General features: G+C 48.0%; 1 protein-coding gene across 2 annotated transcripts in view; it reads left to right on the forward strand.

Annotated features, from left to right (window-relative positions):
• Positions 1–8,097: 8,097 nt before the first annotated feature.
• LOC102431335 (C-type lectin domain family 10 member A-like) overlaps positions 8,098–18,218 on the forward strand; it is a 21,583-nt gene continuing 11,462 nt past the window's right edge. Inside the window, exons 1-10 of one of the 2 annotated variants that reach the window (XM_014447292.2) lie at positions 8,107–8,375; positions 9,128–9,222; positions 9,816–9,932; positions 10,240–10,335; positions 10,424–10,495; positions 10,598–10,669; positions 10,768–10,854; positions 10,941–11,092; positions 15,695–15,801; positions 15,990–16,356. In XM_014447292.2, the coding sequence (XP_014302778.1) occupies positions 9,156–9,222; positions 9,816–9,932; positions 10,240–10,335; positions 10,424–10,495; positions 10,598–10,669; positions 10,768–10,854; positions 10,941–11,092; positions 15,695–15,801; positions 15,990–16,146 (927 nt within the window). In that variant the 5' untranslated portion in view covers positions 8,107–8,375; positions 9,128–9,155 and the 3' untranslated portion in view covers positions 16,147–16,356. Of the gene's footprint in view, positions 8,376–9,127; positions 9,223–9,815; positions 9,933–10,239; positions 10,336–10,423; positions 10,496–10,597; positions 10,670–10,767; positions 10,855–10,940; positions 11,093–15,694; positions 15,802–15,989; positions 16,357–18,218 lie in introns of those variants that run through there. The other variant, XM_023746194.1, reaches the window with a different exon arrangement.

The following is an 18,218-nucleotide window of genomic DNA, read 5'->3' on the forward strand; positions in this document are numbered from 1 at the left end:
CCCTTCCCTCTGTCACCCCCACCCTCCACCGCCCTGGTCCCCTGAAGTGATGAAGATCTGGAGTCTTGAGCTCTTGGATCTTTCAAGACAACCTTCTCCAGGACAGTGCGGGGAGCACCCCACTAAAGTATTTGAACCTGGTCTGTGTGTCTAAATATCCAAATGTGTCTTATCTGGCATTTTCTGGTTCTGGAATTTTGGCCAATATCTGTGTCAAAGTTCTTAGCTGTCAGCCATAGGCACTCATTCCAAAGAATTGTTTAGGGAGAGAACTGATTGATTACAGGATTTACTGGGTACCTCTCAGAATTATCAAGAAGGCTGCGGAACTAGGTTTGGCAGGAACGCAGACTGCCCCAGGGCTAAGTGGGTGGCCAACACCACGGCTGTCACCATTAGGTGTCGCTGCTGGCCCTCTGCGTTCACAGGGCCTAAAAATTGCGGCTGCTCAGAACCCCTTCTCTGCTTCATTCACCATTAGCTCTAAATCCAAGTCCAGGGCCCGTATTCCTGACCAACTGAACCTTGGTCATGTGCTCTCATCCTAGCTGGTAAGGACACCAGGAAAGTGAGCCCCTGGTGTTTGCAGTGTCTGCAGGTAGGATGAGTTCTGCCTCCCATCAGAAATAATAAGGTAGGACATGTCAATCATAACTCAATAAGGTGAAATGAATATAATAATACTATTGGGAATTTCTCAAACAAAAGAAGAATGTGAGGTGCAAGGCAGCCTAAAATGTCCACGAAAAACAGGTTGTCAGGATGGGAATGGGATTTGAATGGAGGCAGCAGTGTGCGTGCATCCTGCAAAAGCAAGTTGGACGTGTTAAAAACATAGTTGTTGATTTGTTTTAAATCCTCATCTGGGGATATGCTTTTTATTAATTCTTAGAGGTAGAGGAAGGGAGATGGAGAGGGAGAGCAAGAAAGAGAAAGAGAAACATCAATCGGCTGCCTCCACAACAGTCCAGATTGCACCAGCCCAGGCCGGGGATTGAACCCACAACCTGAGCCTGTGCTGTGACTGGAATCAAACCCGCGACCCTTCGGTGCACAGGATGACGCTCTAACCAACTGAGCCACACAGGCCAGGGCCATAGTTCTTGGTGCTTAATGCCAACATTTTCTAGGCATTTCGATTGTTGGTGAGACTTCAGTGAAATAAGTGGGCCAACTCCAGCCACATGGTAGGCACTTTACAAATGGAGTTTCCTTTCCATTTCATTTCCTCCCATTTTCTGGCCACAGCTGGCCTTCATCTCTACTTCAGTCCAGTTCCCTGTGCTCCTCATGTCTTGATTTGAGAAGGGGAGTCACACCAGCAGGGGCAAGGGGTGAGGTCTGTCATTTCTCTCTGCAGTACCCAACCTTTTAGCTACCTCTGAATTGTCTGGGTCCATTGTCTGTCTTTCCAGCCCCAGCCTGGGACCGCACATCTGATTTAAAGGGACTCAGCCTCTCAGGGGACTCTCTTGACAACCCCCAGATCTGCTACAGTGGTCCAGGCTCTGCTTCCCAGCTGACGAATGTCAGCCAGGACCAAAAGCCAAGATGGGAGGAGACAGGGAGTCAGACAACAGGTCTTCCTGCAGCTGGAGGCACGTGAACTAGACATTCTGGAGGTCTCACATGCACAAGGCAGAGGTGTTAAGGTCTGTTCTCTTTCCTCAAGAGGAATTCCCTGTGTGGACACTGGAAGGAGTGGGGTGAGGGTGACTGAGCCCTGGGGAAGTCCTGAAGCCGCTGGGAGGGTCTGGGAACTGAAAAGGCTATGGCTGCTGCTGCTAATACCACACAAACCTCCTCTTGTCCGCGCACAAGGTCTTTTCCTTTCAGTGTCCTTTCTCCTGAACAGTGTTCCTCTTTTCTGCCTCGAATCTCCTCTGCCCCTGTCCTCTGCAAAGCCTTCTCCCTAACATTCAAAGCATTTCAATTCGTGGGCAGCTTCTCTTCTTAAAGGTTCCTTCTCTCTGTCCCCTTCAGACAAATAACTTTTCCAGGCTTTATCCATCTCTGCTCAAGTTCTGGTCACATCTCTCTTTCTTGATTCACAACCAAGAGTCTTGAAGTGTGACTGATCCCAGTGTAAAGCACGTTTGTGAGTCTGATACCTATTGCTTAGTTTGAAGAATGTGGTGGCCGGGCCTGGAGGGAAGGCACAACTGCATAAGCCTACAGACAGGTGAGGGCAAGGCCTTGGGCATCTGGTCAACCAGCTGCCTAGGAGAGGCATCCTGATTTATGGGTCATGAGCTTACTCAAAGGCTCAGGAGCAGATGTTCCAGGACATGGCCAGTGAGCAGCAAGGTGGGGTAATATCAGAGCCTGCGTTCATGGAACATAAAGTTTGGCTGCTCTTAGATGGCTTGTGGTTTCTGGGTTTATTTCCCTGTTGTCCTTGAAGAGAGCTGATTTCTCCCCCGAGGACCCAGCACTTAGGGTTAAAGCTTTCTGAGTGCTTATAGAAATGTGACAGACCTGAAGAAGTTTATTGACTCCCAAAAGAATCAGTGTTGCCTAGGAAGCCAAAAGTGTTGGCCAAACCATTTATGAACTCCCCGTTGGTGCCTGAAGGGCGTGGAGCGATTGGAAAACCAGAGATTACTCTGGAGGGGTCCATTCCTAGGACTCTGGTAGGGACATGTTGTTTACTATTGTTAACGTGATTTGTTCCCTCTGATTTTGACCACAAGCTTCTTCCTCTTCCACCACACAGGCACACAAGGAACAAGAAGAAACACCCACACTCTTTTTAAAAAAATATATATTTTATTGATTTTTTTACAGAGAGGAAGGGAGAGGGAATAGAGAGTTAGAAACACTGATGAGAGAGAAACATCGATCAGCTGCCTCCTGAACACCCCCCACCAGGAATATGCCTGCAACCAAGCTACATGCCCTTGACCGGAATTGAACCCGGGACTCCTCAGTCTGCAGGCCGAGGCTCTATCCACTGAGCCAAACTGGTCAGGGCCACCCACACTCTTTGTAAAGGACCTGACATAATGTCTGGGATGAAGTGAGCATCAATATAGTAGCAATACATACATACATACATACATGCATGCATACATACATACATACATACATACTTCAGTCATTTCCCTTCTCATGGGCTGGAGCTAAGTATACAGAGAGAGAGAGTTCTGAAGACATGGTTTTCAGGCTGGATTCAAATGATAAGGAGCCTTGTGTTCCTGGCTAAGGAGTCTGGAGTTTGTCCCGAGGGCTATGGGGAGCCTTTGTGAACAGATTAGATTTGAATTTTTTAAACCATTTTTCATTGAGAGGAGAGAGAGAGAGAGAAACATTGAGGTCAGAGAGAAACATCAATCGGTTGCCTCCTGCATGCGCCCTGACAGAGGATCGAACCCACAACCTGGGTATGTGCTCCAATGCGATGGGGAATTGAAACCTATGGTGCATGGGACGACGCACCTGCCAGGGCAAATTTGAAAAAAAATTAACCACTCTGCTGTAGTAAAGAGAATTGACTGCTGGGGCCAGCTGGAGACAGGGAGACCAGTTGGAGGATCAGGGTACAAATACACACACTGCATGTGAGGTCCAAGGAACATCCAGCTGAGTGATTTATTTAAAGTAATCTCAGCCTGGAAGGACCTCAGGCACTTAGCAGAAGCAAACACAAATCCTTTCTATAGGAATATACCAAACCAGACCTGAAAGAATTTCAGAAGACAAAGTTCCAATAACTAAGAGCTATGGTGAAAACACACACACACACACACACACACACACACACACACACACACTACAAAACAAAACAGGAATGAAAGTCAGCAAAAATATCAAACAGAATAAACCTGTGTAGAAATTAGATGTTGGAGTTATTGAGAAAATACAAAATAAGTATATCTAATAAGTAGAAGAGAGTTTTACAAGATGAATAAGAAAAAAGAAACTAAAGGACTAGAGAGCTCTCCAGTAAGGAGTGCTTACAACGGCACTGCCATTTCAAACACAATAGTGAGGCTAGACCTGAGCTGGTCCACTGTGCAGTGGGTCCTGGGACTGGTGGTGAGATGGTCAAGATGGGTGGCTTCTCTCCGAGGAGTGGAGTAGCTGGGTTGAGTCCCCTTAGATTTCAAACAGAAGATCAGATATGTGATTAATTGCCTACTTACTGGAATTCTACAAAATGCACTATTTGGACACTACAATGTTGATAGAACCAGTTTCCAGGACCAGGCAGGGAAGTGGGGTAATTCTCAGGCAGGAAGAGCCAGAGGAGGTATGACCCAACCCCTCTTTGACTTCAATGAGTGTGATGCAGATTTGCCTTTAAGAAAGGAGGCACCCTGAGAATCCAGGCAACACCTGAAGAGCAGTGGAAGAATGAGAACAGCAAAGGCAAGAAGGGCTTAGTCCCAGTCCCTTATGTTGAAAAGTATAGACCTTCATCTACCTCAGCATTGGCTCTGACTGGTGATCAGTGAACTGGTAAAGGTCTCAGGATTAACGTGAGTGGTCAGATGGCAGAGAAGTGTAATGCAAATTAGGTTATTTCCTATTCACTGATGTCCATCTACTGGATCAACAGAATCCAATGAGGACTCCAGCAGAACATAGGTCAACAAACAGTTTGCTTACAGAAGAGAACAATTGTTTTTAGTCTTTTTTACAGTTGCCATCTATAAAATTTCTTACAGATGTTTAAGGCAGCCTAGTTTATAATAAGCATTCTGTTCCTTATGATCTCCTAGGACAAAACCACTCCATTCCTAGCTGCAGTTCAACATGGCCAAGGTATAACACTGGAGAGTTTAGGTGTTAATTTCTGAATGGGCTAATTGCAGGCAGCAGTGCCTATGCCTCTGTGTACAGAAGGGATAGTGTCTTGCCCCTTATTCTCAGTCAACCCATGGAAAACTGATGAAGTCAGGAGGCTTGTGCACTGCTTATGGTGATTTACTTAATGGCTTTCTTTTCTCATTCTGAAACCATTCTCTTAAATGGCAATAGACTGTTCCCATCTGCCCCCATGAAGTAATCATGCACCACTTGAATAATAATATACAATGGAGTTGTTTTTCTACTTATAAAACATGACCAGCTGTGACTCATTCTGACATTTCAAATCCTAATAATTCTGGGGGCACAACTGGAGGCATTTGTCTTCCTTTGTAGCCAATGATTCATACATTTTCTTCAGATTCTGTTCAGATTCTTGTCCTCCCCCTCACCCCCAACTTACAAGTAGATCAACTCTAAGAGAAGTGAATATTTTCATTCCAGATGAGAAGCAGGATGTGCAGAGCACTGTACTCAGAGTACAGCATTAAGCCAGTATTGGGTCCTCTAAACACCCAGCTCTCTGCCTTCCCCCAAAGGGTCACAGTGCGTTCACACTGCCACAGTAGTTAATGGACTCCATACTCTTGACTTTCCCTTCATAGACATGGGTCCACTTCCACCGCTCCAAACATTGTGTCATCAACAAGGACACATCCACAGCAAGAAGGCAACAAGCAGGGTTCCTCCTTTAGATAGCGTTCTTTTTTCATCCGGGAGGAAAACCTGCCAGAAGCCTCAGCAGTTTTCCAGATCCTCAAGTGTCCTGGACCAAAACCAAGTCACATGTCTTCTCTTAAACCAATACCCATAAAAGAGAGAGGGTGTTCTCCATTAGGTTTAAACCAATCATAATTTAGCTCTTGGTCGTAAGGGGAGAAGGGACCACTCTGGACTGGTTGGTGGCTCAGACCTGCATAAGAAGAAAGTGGAAATTGAAGCAGGAATTTCGGGGGAACATAGGCAGGCTTAGGGATTTTTTAGAATTGGGGTCCATGGAAAAGTTTGGGGCTGCAGACTGGGAGAAGGTACATTTCCATAACACAAGGAAGCCAGGTGCAGTTACAGCTCCATAAGACAAGGGAGCAACAACAGTTGCATTTACATAAGACAAGGGAACTGGAAGTAGCCAGGAAAGGTCTATATTTACAAAACAAAGAGAAGGAAGCCTTTCATTCAGTTGGAAAAGAAGAAAACCCAGAGGGAAGGAGGGGGGAGAACCTCACATGTCTCATGTGAGGTTCAACCTTTGAACCCAGCTCGAAGTGGAATATTGACCAATCAGAGGGGATTTCAGGCACCAGAATCTGCAGCCTTTATAAGCCATAGGGAAAGGAACCCAGTGGGACTATTCTCCTTCCCTATGTGAGAGTCTGTACTTGTTCTTCAATAAATCTCCATCTTTGTTATATCACTTTCTGTCTGTGGATTCATTCGAACAAAGAATCCGGGTTCCAGTCCAAAAATGACCATGGAGAGTGTTGGCCAGAGGAGAAAATGATGATCTGCAGTGAGAAAGAGGAATAAACTATGAACAAATTCCTATGCACACTGCACATATCTTATTTTGAAGTAAAAAAACAAAACGGGAACAAATACAATATTTGTATTTGCATGTGGCCTGCGGGCCGTAGTTTGAGGACCCCTGCCTAAACCCCTGTCCTATATGAACAATGCAGTAAGCCACCAATCAGTGTGCGCCCAGTACTCTAAGCCCCCACCCCTTCCCATTCCTCCCTCAAAAGGCGTGCTCACCCCTGCACGTGCTGCTGTCCTCCCCTTGCGAGACAGCCCGGCAGGTCCTTCTCCCCTAATAAAGCCTGTAGTCCTGGTTTTCAGCCTCTGTCTGATCTTTCAAAGACCACAAAAGCAACTGAAAAGCATGGTCTCACACTTTTGGAAGCTGGAAGTCTGAAATGAAGAGGGTATGCTCCCTCTGAAACCTCTTTGCGCCTTCCTAGCTTCCAGTGGTGCTCGGGCAACCCTTGACATTCTTTGGTTTACAGCCGCAGTGCTGCAGTCTGCCTCCATGGTCACATGGCTTGTTCCCTTGTGTGTCTGTGTCTCCTCTCATGTGGACCCCAGTCATATTGGCGTAAAGACCCACCCTACTCTAGTCTGACCTCAACTAATTACATCTGCAACTACCCTGTTTCCAGAAGTGACATTCACAGGTACTGGGGTTAAGGACTTCATGTTTTTTAGAGGACACAGTTCAACCCATCATGGGCCATGTGAGACACCCTTGTCTAAGGAATGGCCTTATTGCATCACTTAAATCCAGAGACCTCCTGGAGTTTATAATCAAAAAGTCCTTCTAATATAGGACTCTAAGAACAGTTCAAACTAGTATAGTGTCACCCATTCTTTTCTCCATCTCATCCCCTCCTTACCTAAGAGTCTTGGTTTCCAGAGGTAACTTGGAAAACTTTACATGATCGCCCAAGAGCAGTTTGATCCTCTTTGAACCAAAGTCCTTTTTCAGAAGAGAGTCTGGTATAACTTTGGATAACAAATGCATACAAGAGCCAGCGTGGGACCATGCTGTTGACTCCCTCATTAATGAGTTAAATCCATTTCAACTGACTTTCAAAATATAATGTATAAGTAAGAAAATATAATATAAAAATAAAATGTTTTGACATAATTTTCTCTAATCATTGACACCTTCAGATGCAAGAAGCTGGTATTTTTTAAAAACTTCTAGAATGAACAAAAATAACTTGTCAATATGGCTGAATAAAAGGTCATTATAAAATATTACTTACTTTGCACCAAGGCTCTCAATGTGTGGAGCATGAACTCCTTAAGGTCCCTGAGACCTTGTCAGGGGTCCACAAGGTCAAATTTACTTTTTCAATAATACTAATCATCCAGCGTGTCTCCCATGATTCTGGTAGGAACTAAATGGTGAACTTTCAGCAAGTGTCTGGCACAATCCCTGTCAGAAATTTGATGATCAATAAAGTTTGTTCCTTTCCTCAGCTCCTCCGCTCCCACTCTGGCCAGGAATCCTGCTCTTCACTTTCTTCCCTCCAATTGAGTGGAGTGAAGAGAGCTAGGCAAGAGCTGGGGGAGCTTGGTAGCTGAGGTCCCAGAGAAAGGTCAGATACCAGCAACTTAGGCCACAACTGAACAAGGGCAGGCCTGGGTATGCCATGATGGAGACACCAACAACTCCAGGAACTCAGATGCAGGAAGTGAAGGGAGTGTGTCAGAGGACTCATCTCCCAAATACCAGAAATGAAGAAGTCAGAAAAACTGAAAAGAAGCGGAAAGGGAGGAGACACACCCTGAGGAGGAGAGCAAAGCTGGCTTCATATCTCACACGCCAAACACGCAGACTCAGCTTGTGATCTGATTATTTGCTGCCAAAGCGGAGGAAACGGGAGTTCCCAGATTTTGACTCCTGAGCTTTCAGACACAGAGACCAGCAGGACTCCAGTTACTGACCTGACTCCTCCTCAGGCACCTCTACCCCACTCTCCAGGATTTCAATTTATTCAACTCTACTCACTGCTGCACTGCAAACCCAAGAATCGCAGCCTCCAGACTTTGCACAGGTAACGGGCTGGGGATGCAGGTGAGACCAAGGGGACAGGGAGGGAGTTAGAGAAAGCAGGGAGAGGGGGCTGTGGGTCTCAACTGGGACTGAATAGGAAGAGATATAAAAGGGCAGCTTAGAGATTCAATGACCTGGTGGAGATTTCAGACTCTATTCACTAACTGGATTCAGATTGAACTTTGGCAGCCAAACCTCAGTCACAAACTGAGACTCACACTGAGCCCCATCTGCAGCCCATTTCCAGCCCCATCTTCAGCCCCAGCCCTAACCCCATTACAAACACCAATTCCTCCCTTAACCACAGTCTGAACACCAAAGTCAACACGAATCTTAAACAGCCCCAACCCAAAGTTGAGCTTCACTCTCTTCTGTTTCCAACCTCAGGGCCAAGCTTAGGCCCCACGCCATCCATGGCATCAGCATGAGTATTGACCCCTGTCCTAGGAGGAGATGCAACCTTAATTGCAGCCCTAATGTAAGACTCAGTCCTAGTAATTCCTTTAGCTCCAACTTTACCTTTACCTTCAATCTCACATTCAACCCAACCCCAGCCCAAAGACCAATCCTGACCTTACCTCCAACCTCTGCTGCAAACCCAGGCCCATTCCTATCCCTAACCCCTGACTCATCCTCAACCTGAAATTCTTCTCTTACCTCAAATCCAGCCTGCCTTCAGTTCCAACCTAGTCCCAGCTTCCCTGTCTCCTATCTCCAGCCCCCGCCTGGCCACTGGCCCTGCCTCCATTTCAGCTCTGACAGCCTCAGAGTTGGTCCAAGGATGTCGATGAACTATGAAGACCTCCAGTCCTTGGAGAGTGAGAAGAAAAGCCAGGGGTTAAGAAAGGGTAAGAAGAAAGGAGAACGGGTATCTTCTAAAATACCCTTAATGTGCTTATAAGGATTTCTGCAGTCACAGCGTATCTGCACCTCTACCATGTGCACTGCTGGGGTCCCCCATTCTGAGGGGGGTCAGACCCCAGACCATGGGGGCTCCAGTATGAAGAGGATTCAAGGTCCCAGAAAGACAGGGTCAGAGAGGAATACAGCAGCCTGGTGGCCGATACTCTCGGGAAGGGCATGAGCGTTTGCACTGGGGGAGAAGGAACACTCGTATTTGGAAAGGAAAGCATGTGCTAACCTGAAAATACAGACAAGCACGAGCCTGCTGAGGGCCTGGTTGCCCCAACTCACTCTGTGTCCTCCTGCCCCCTCTCCCGCATTTTGCCATCATGTGTTGCCGTAGGGGTGGGGCCCATGTGACTAGGACTTATACTGGTTCATGAGGGGTCAGGGGCCTGGGAATCCCCTGAACCACACGCCTCCCCTCAGCTTTACTTGCACCGGCCTCCATCCCTGACATACCCCTGTGGCCCTCTCCTCCTCCCCTGTGCCTCTCCTGGCCTGGACCTCCAGCTCCTACTGTCCTCTCCTCTTGCAGGGCCATGTCCTCCCCCAGCCTTCCTCAAGCGTCTCTACTCTGTACCCTGCCTCCTCCTGCTCTTCCTGGGCCTCAGCCTCTTCCTGCTGGTCGATATCTGCATAATTGGATCCAAAAGTGAGTGTCCCAGGATGGGCAGGGAAGGGGGCGATAGTGGGCACAGTAACCCAGGCACTGATGATGATCATGGTGGGTAAAGGCGGCTGCTGGCTCTGTTGCTTACTCATGGGTAATGTAGTCCAAGTGCCTAACCTCTGGAAGCCTGAGTTTCCTCTCTGCAAGCTTGGATAACAACAGTGCCTGTCCCTTGAAGTGGGGTGGCTGTGAGGACTCAATGAGCCAATGTATGTCAAGTGCCCTGCTGAGTGTCAGCACAGAGAGGACTGAGCAATCTTAGCTCTCATTGTCCCACCTGCCTGGTCAGATGCCAACATGCGGAGGGACCTGGAGACCCTGAGAGCAACTTTCAGCAACTTCACTTCCAACACGATGGCTGAGGTCCAGGCACTGCACTCCCAGGGTGAGCCTGGCTGGAAGGGGCTCTGGATGGGAGGGGTCGTGGGGGAGGGGGGGCTAAATCCTGAGCACTGAGTCCCCATGTCCTCCAGGTGGCAGTTTGCAAGCAACAATAACATCTCTGAAAGCTGTGGTGGAAAACCAGGAGCAGGAACTGCAAGCAGGTGAGAGGCCCTCCAGGAGTGAGTGTGCAAGGGTGGGGGCCGGGCTCTCAGGACAGAGGTGGGGTGGGCGCAGGCTGGGGTGCTGAGTTCCCTCCCCTCCAGCCCGTAGCCTGAATGACACGGTGTTTTCTCTGGAGAGCAAGCTGGAGAAAGAGCAGCAGGAACTCAAAGCAGGTCAGGCCCCTTCTCCCCTCCCCTGGGCCTGGGGAGGGTATGGAGAGCCCTCAGCTGGGCCCCCTGCATGGTCCCCACTGCCCTTCTGTGTGTCCCAGGTTATTCTGAAATTCTCCTGGGAGTCCAGCAACTGGTCAAAGACCTGAACACCCTGCATTGTCAGATGGCTGCGCTCAAGAGCAATGGTGAGTGGTGTAGGGCAGCGCCTAGCCCCATATCCTGCCCATGTCCCACTGGGCAGCATCTCAGAACCTCCCCACTCCCACCTCAGACTCTCAAAATTCCTGCTGCCCCATGGGCTGGCTGGAGTATGAAGGCAGCTGCTACTGGTTTTCTCGCTCTGGATTGACCTGGCCCGAGGCTGAGAAGTACTGCCAGCTGGAGAACGCTCACCTGGTTGTCATCAACTCCAGGGAGGAGCAGGTGAGGCCGCACCTCCCCAGCAGGAGACGCCTCTGGAATGCGAACCCTGGGCGGCTGGATCGGGTGCTTTATCATTTTTTAACCTGGGGAAGAGTCCAGAAGCAGCAGGCTGGCAGAACGCTGGGCGGTTCATAGTGGAGCAGCCATTGATCTAAGAGGTGGAAGGTTACAGCCAGGAGCTCGGGCAAAGGGGCAGGAGCCAGGTGAGCAGGGGGTGAGGGCCAGGTCAGGAGACAGAACGCAAAGACGAACTGACTAAAGGCAGGACTCGGGTGCAGAGCGCAGGGGCACTGAGAATCCTTCTCGCTGTGTGCCGGCCTGGGATGTGGCGGGCAGTTGGGTGAAAGGAGCAGAGAGGGCAGGATTCCCAGGGACATGGGGTTACTGGGTCCCTCCAAGGCCCTCCAGGTCTTATCTGCCCACTGCCACCTCCACACCACAACCCCAAACACCAACGTTCACAGGGAAGAGCCAACCTGTTAGAATAGGTGGGGCTTTAAAACACACACACACACACACACACACACACACACGCACACACACGATATTCATGGTAACATTTACCGAGTCCTTACTATGTGACAGGCACTTTCATATATATTCACTCCCTTAATCCTCATAACCCTACAAGGTAGGTACTCTTACCATCCCCACTCGGAGGAAGGGAGAAGGGAGGGAACTGAGGAACAGGGGAGCTAAGGGACTTGCCAGGCGGCTAGCAAGTCAGGATGGAGCCAGAATTTAGAGCCACTCTGCCTCCTCCGCCAGTGTTTTCACTACCACATGTTGCCTGAATAATTACAAGCACATTTGGCTTTACCAACCAGGTTGAAACAGCCTGTTTCAAACCATTTGGACCTACACAAATGTCAGTTCCATGTGGGCCAACCCAAGATGTCAGTGCTCTGTGAGCTGGCGCCCAAGTTCTTGATGATACAACTTCATGGCGGACCTGTCCCTTCATCATTCTGAAGTGAATGCCAGTGTAGGCTTTAATGCTTTTGCCTTGAATTCATCTTTATGCAACACAAATAGAACGGACCTTGATCTCTGTTCCCTTGCATTGGCTGAATGTATCTCTGGCCATCTTTTCATTTCCAACCTGTTATTTACCATGAATTGAGAGGTGAATTCTCCTGGACTATCTTCTCTGATCACCTGGCACTACAGTGGGGCCTTGACTTACGAGTGTCCCGACTAACCAGTTTTTTGAGATACCAGCTGTCTCTCAGCCGATTTTTTGCATTGAGTCGATAGAGTAATTTGAGTTAATGAGCTCGGTCTCGGAATGAATTAAACTCGTAAGTCAAGGCCCCACTGTATTTGATTCCTCCCATCAGTCTTTGACACAGAGGCCTGGGTTTTGATGATTTGCACTCTTAGTTCCGTTATTCAGCTTCTGGGAGTGATGGGAAGCAGGGACTAGGCCAGCAGGCAGCAGCAACTAGAAGGTCTTGTCTCCAGGCACTTTCCCTCCACCTCTGCTGACTCCTCGGAATTTGGGGAACAGCCCCAGCAGCCTCTCAGGACGCTTATAATGCTCTGTTTGGGATTAAGGCTTCTCAGCCTTGGCTCTGAATTATAAGCCTTTATACTTGACGAGTTTAAGATTCTGATTTCATTAACCTTGGGTTCCTCTGGAGCATTCAGATTTTTAAAAGTTACCCCAACTGATGCCTCTGTGCAGCCAACTTTAAGGTATTTTTCCTATACGTTGTGCTTAAGTTTTGTTTTATATTTTTTTAAAAACAAAATTGAATGAGTCTTTTAACAGGTGTGTATCTCATTAATTTCTAATAGCTATGCTTAATCTTAATCTGTGGTTTTTCTGTTTACATTTGTTGTGTGAGATGTGTTCTTTTTGTCTTCTTCCCCCATGGTATTTTGAACTAGTGTAGCTTATTATTAGTTATACGAGTGATTCCTTTTATAACTTTCAATGATGGGCTGAAAATGATTGGCTTCAAAAGAAACAAGGAGTTTATGTAACTTTCCATATGAAAGATGAGAAAACCAGCACACTTATTCACACACCTCATTCTTTCCTTTTAAAATTGAGATTTAACCAACAAATAACATTGTATAAATTTGAGGTTACACATGTTGGTCTGGTACGTTTACATATCGCGATATGATGACTATAATAGAGTCAGCTATCACCTTTCTCTTGTCACATAATTATCATTTCTTTTCTGTGTTGAGAACAGTGAAGACCTAATCTTTTAGCTACTTGGACCTTTATAATGCTCATTCTTTTCTCTCCTCGATTCCTTAAGTGTTCTGCCTGAATAGTTGGACCGTTTTCTATCTTTAAATTTTGTAAATATCCAGATATATAAGTTGGTTGCTCATTCTATACTTTTGCTCTGAGGCCAGGAGAGTCCTTTTAATGTGTAAACTTAGGTTTTCTCACTTTTGAGAAGATTTTCTTGAGTCATGTATGTGAACATTTTTTTCCTTGTCCATTTGTTCTCTTTTTCTCGGGAACACGTCACCCAAAAGGATGCCCGTTGTCCGCCTCCACGGCCCCCATCTTGCTGCCGTTCTTCCCATCTTGCTCTTCCCTCTGCATCTGGGTCCCTTTCTCAGGCCCGTCTTTCATGTCTCAACTTGGTTTCCTGCTGAGGTCCTGGGTTGTTTTATAAATCTAAAATTTCCTCTTGCATTTATTCTCTTTGCTTATTGTATTGTGTGATCTTTCTTTTTAAATGTCCTCCTTGATATTTCATGGCATTCATCTCCTCTTTAATTTTTTTGAGGCTGTAAAGGAGTTGCTCTCCAACATCGCCCTCCGTCCTAAAACATGCCTTTCATTCAAAGTATAGTTTTCACCTCTCTTTTTGATATCACCGTTCTTTTTTCCTCCTCCTCTTCCCCCTCTTTATTTTTGCATAAGTTCCATGATCATTTTCACCTCTGCCACTTTTATGAATGGGCACCGTTCTTTCTTGCCTGTTATTTACCATGAATTGGGAGGTGAATTCTCCTGGACTGTCTTCTCTGACCCCCTGGCACTATTTGATTCCTCCCATCAGTCTTTGACACAGAGGCCTGGGTTTTGATGATTTGCACTCTTACTTCTGTTCTTCAGCTTCTGGGAGTGATGGGAAGCGGGGACTAGGCCAGCAGGCAGCAGCAACTAGAAGGTCTTGTCTCCAGGCACTTTCCCTCCACCTCTGATGACTCCTCGGAATTTGAGGAAGAGCCCCCGCAGCCTCTCAGGACGCTCCATCCTGCACAGGACAGTGTCCTATGTGCAGGATTCTAGGATTCCAGGATGCTCCTGTGTCTGCCCTCTGAGGAGGTGACTGACTGTCACCTTAGTTGTGTCTCCAGGAGGTGAGAGTGGAGTTAGTAACTTCCCCCCAGCTGCAGTTGGAGACCCTTTACACACTGCCAAAGGGAACTAACTGTGGGGTGTGTATGTTGGTCAACCATCCATCTGCTTTCTCCACACTCTCCCTCATACCAGGGCAGCCTCCTATATTCAGCACCGACAGCCAGTCCCCTTGTAGCTAAGGCATCCTGGGCTCTGGGCAGTGGGTCCAAATGGAAGCCCCAGGACCCGGTGAGCCTCTGGAGATGACAGCTACACAGAAGCAGGAGCAGGGCAGAAGCCCCTGAGGGGCAGTGACACTGACGGCTCCGGGGGGCAGCAGGCACAGGGGCCAGAGTCAGGATCCCGAGAGGACTAAGTCCAGGTAGCAGCCAGGGGTTGAGAATGAAGTGGGGGCGTCACAAACTTAGCACTGCATTGACTTTGGGGGCTCTACCCAACCACCGCGAGGTCCTTAAATCAGAAGCATTAGAGGGCTTCTGAGGGTTAGATAAAATAATACCCATGAAGCATGTAGCATGGGCTTCCGCCCAGCAAATGATCTCAAAACAATAGCTAAGGTGAGCCCTGACCAGTTTGGCTCAGTGGATAGAGCGTCGGCCTACGGACTGAAGAGTCCCAGGTTCGATTCCAGTCAAGGGCATGTACCTTGGTTGCTGGCACATCCCCAGTAGGGGGTGTGCAGGAGGCAGCTGATCCATGTTTCTTTCTCATCGATGTTTCTAACTCTCTATCCCTCTCTCTTCCTCTCTGTAAAAAATCAATAAAATAGGGAGGGGGGGAGGACACATATGTAATACCCTTTGTAATACTTTTAGCAAAAAAAAAAATTAAAAAAAAGAAAAAAAATCAATAAAATATATATTTTTTAAAAATAGCTAAGGTGACAAAGGAAAAAGCAAGGACCTAGTTTTGCTTGGGGCTGATGCTTCACCTTGGGGCAGATCAGGCTGGACAGGCTGAGGGCCCACAGCTAATGCCTGCACGGAGCACAGGGGACAGCGATGGCGAACCTTTTGAGCTCGGCGTGTCAGCATTTTGAAAAACCCTAACTTAACTCTGGTGCCGTGTCACATATAGAAATTTTTTGATATTTGCAACCATAGTAAAACAAAGATTTATATTTTTGATATTTATTTTATATATTTAAATGCCATTTAACAAAGAAAAATCAACCAAATATATGAGTTCGTGTGTCACCTCTGACACGCGTGTCATAGGTTCGCCATCACTGGACTAGACACTCCATTCCACCTGTTTTCCAGAGATTCATTGCACAGCACTCGAGCCCCTTTCACACCTGGATAGGACTCACTGAGCGCGATGGCTCCTGGAAATGGGTGGACGGCACAGACTATGGGAACAGCTACAAGTAAGTGCCCCCTCCCCGACCCACCCATCCTTAGGGACCAATTTCCCCAACCCTCTCCCCTGCAGACTCCCAGCCTCCCAGGCTGCAGCCTCTGCTCCCTGAACTCTCCAAGGCTGTGCTTTTTTTGAGGTGGGTGAGGGTTGCTGGGATGGGGTGGTCAGAGTCTGAGCTCTGTCCTGCATTCCTAGGAACTGGGGTGTCGGTCAACCAAATAACTGGAAGGGGCACAAGGACGATGCAGATGAAGACTGTGCCGAAATCCGGGAGGATGGGCTCTGGAACGACGATTTCTGCCTGAAGTTGCAACACTGGGCATGTGAGATGACACGGAACATCACCGGCTAGGAGCCCTGACCCCAGCAGATCTCCACCTGCACCCCACCCCTACCCTGCTCCCAGCTTCTCTACTGGGGATTTGGAAGAAAGGAAGAACAGGCAGAGGCATTGGGAGGAGTTGAGGGAAGATGGAACAAAATGGCTTAAGAATCTCAGACCCCGGGACACAGATCCCGCCTCCTCCTGCTACTCACTGTGAGGATTACCATTTCCAGCCTCCTCGGTGGAGAAGGAAAAACTAAACGAAACACTTGACACTCTGTGTGGACTGGTTATTGGGAACGGGGAATGCAGGGTGCAAAGAAGAGGGGGCGCAGAGGGTCTGGGAGGAAGTTTAGTCCCAGACAGCTTCTCCTGGGTCCCCAATCCTGAGGGACATGGACCAGGGAGGGGAGGGAAGAGCTTGGAGCAGAAGCATTCAGAGGAAGGCACCAGGGAGCTGGCTGGGCCTGGCGGGCGAGAGGGGCCGCCCACAGCCTGAGGGGCTCCTGGGAGAAGCACTTGCCCTGCAGCTGGGGTCTCCTCCAGAAGAGGCTGCAGGGGCACCCAACTCCCCTCAGCCTGGGAGCTGTGGCCTGGGCCGCAAGGCCGGTGAAGAATGTTGCTAAGAGAGGGAGGACTGGTGGCACCCTGTCCTGCTGTTTTCAGTGGCGGCCTCTTTGTGACCCAAACAGGTCTAGACGGATGTCCAGCACAGGGCGTCACCGACATGTCCACAGCGGGCAGACCTCATCCTCCATCATCCAAAACCAATCTTAGAAGTGTCTTCAAGCAATTCCATTTCTCTTTTATTCTTATTACAAAAGTAACATATCCAATTAGTGAAAAATGTTTTAAAGACACACACACACACACACACACACACACACACAGATTTATTACAAGGAATTGGCTCCTGTGATTATGGAGGTTGACAGGCCCAAGTCCTGGGGTGAGCAGACCAGCTGGAGGCCCAGGGGAGCCGATGGTGGGATGACAAAGGCAGCAGCCCGAACGCCCAGGGGGTGATGTCTCCCCTGAGTCAAAGGCAGGAAAAGCCAATGTCCCCATTCTGAGCGGGTCAGGCAGGAGGACCCCTCTGGGATCCCGGAGGCTCAGCCTCTGGTTCCATGCAGGGCTCCAACGGTGGGAGGAGGCCCACCCCTTGGGGAGAGCAATCTGCTTTCCCAACTCAAACGTTCCTCTCGTGGAAACACCCTCCCAGGCGCACCCAGATAGGACTGACCCGATTCCAGGCACCTGTGGCCCAGTCAAGTGGACAGAAAAGGTTTCCTGTGGGTGTGCCCTGCGTACGTGCACATTTGCAACACTGCCCTTCACTACGCAGCGGCTTTTCCCGCTCTCCCGTGCCTTGTGGACTTTGATCCAATCTTTGCTATTCCATGGAACTTAGCAAGGGTGGAGAATTCCAAAATATGGATGGGCCCTATGTTAGTTAATCACTCCCTGTGGTATATAAGGAGTTGGGATTTTTGTATATTTTCACACATAATATTTCAAGCGAATTTTCTTCTAAGCCTGTAATCGGTAAAGACTTCCTGATTATCAGTTGCAAAATTTTCTGGGATTTCTCCTTCTAAATGTGCATGATTGACATGAAGTAAAATAAATTACAGAAGCAATAATACATGCAACTTAAAGTCTTGTGAGGCTAGGAAAAGCCACTCCTGCTCTTTAGAGAAACCACTCTCTGTTTATTAGCTGTTTCTTCCAGTATTGACATCTGAATTTCTAGATAATGCACATAAACGGATAAACCTTACCAATTGTTGACATTATTTAGTCACTACCCTGTACATGAGGTACAATCTTCCAACTGAGTCTACAACAATTTCTATTTAAATCGTAATTCAGAATGTGTGTCAGGTATGGCTGCGTCAACAGTGGTAAATGCTGAGCCCAGTAGGATCATCCGATTACATTTCCTTTCTTGCACAACTTTTGTTTCTTCTGAAGTTCATAATTATTTCATTTAAGAAGATGCTCCATGTTCTCTGAACCCATTGCCAAGTCTTCCTTACCTGTAAAAAGCCTGGCAATAGAATCATCTACTCCTGTAAACTAGTCACAGAACAACTGGT

This window comes from Myotis lucifugus, unplaced genomic scaffold (assembly GCF_000147115.1).
Source record: "Myotis lucifugus unplaced genomic scaffold, Myoluc2.0 scaffold_634, whole genome shotgun sequence".
NCBI classification, from domain to species: Eukaryota; Metazoa; Chordata; class Mammalia; order Chiroptera; family Vespertilionidae; genus Myotis; species Myotis lucifugus.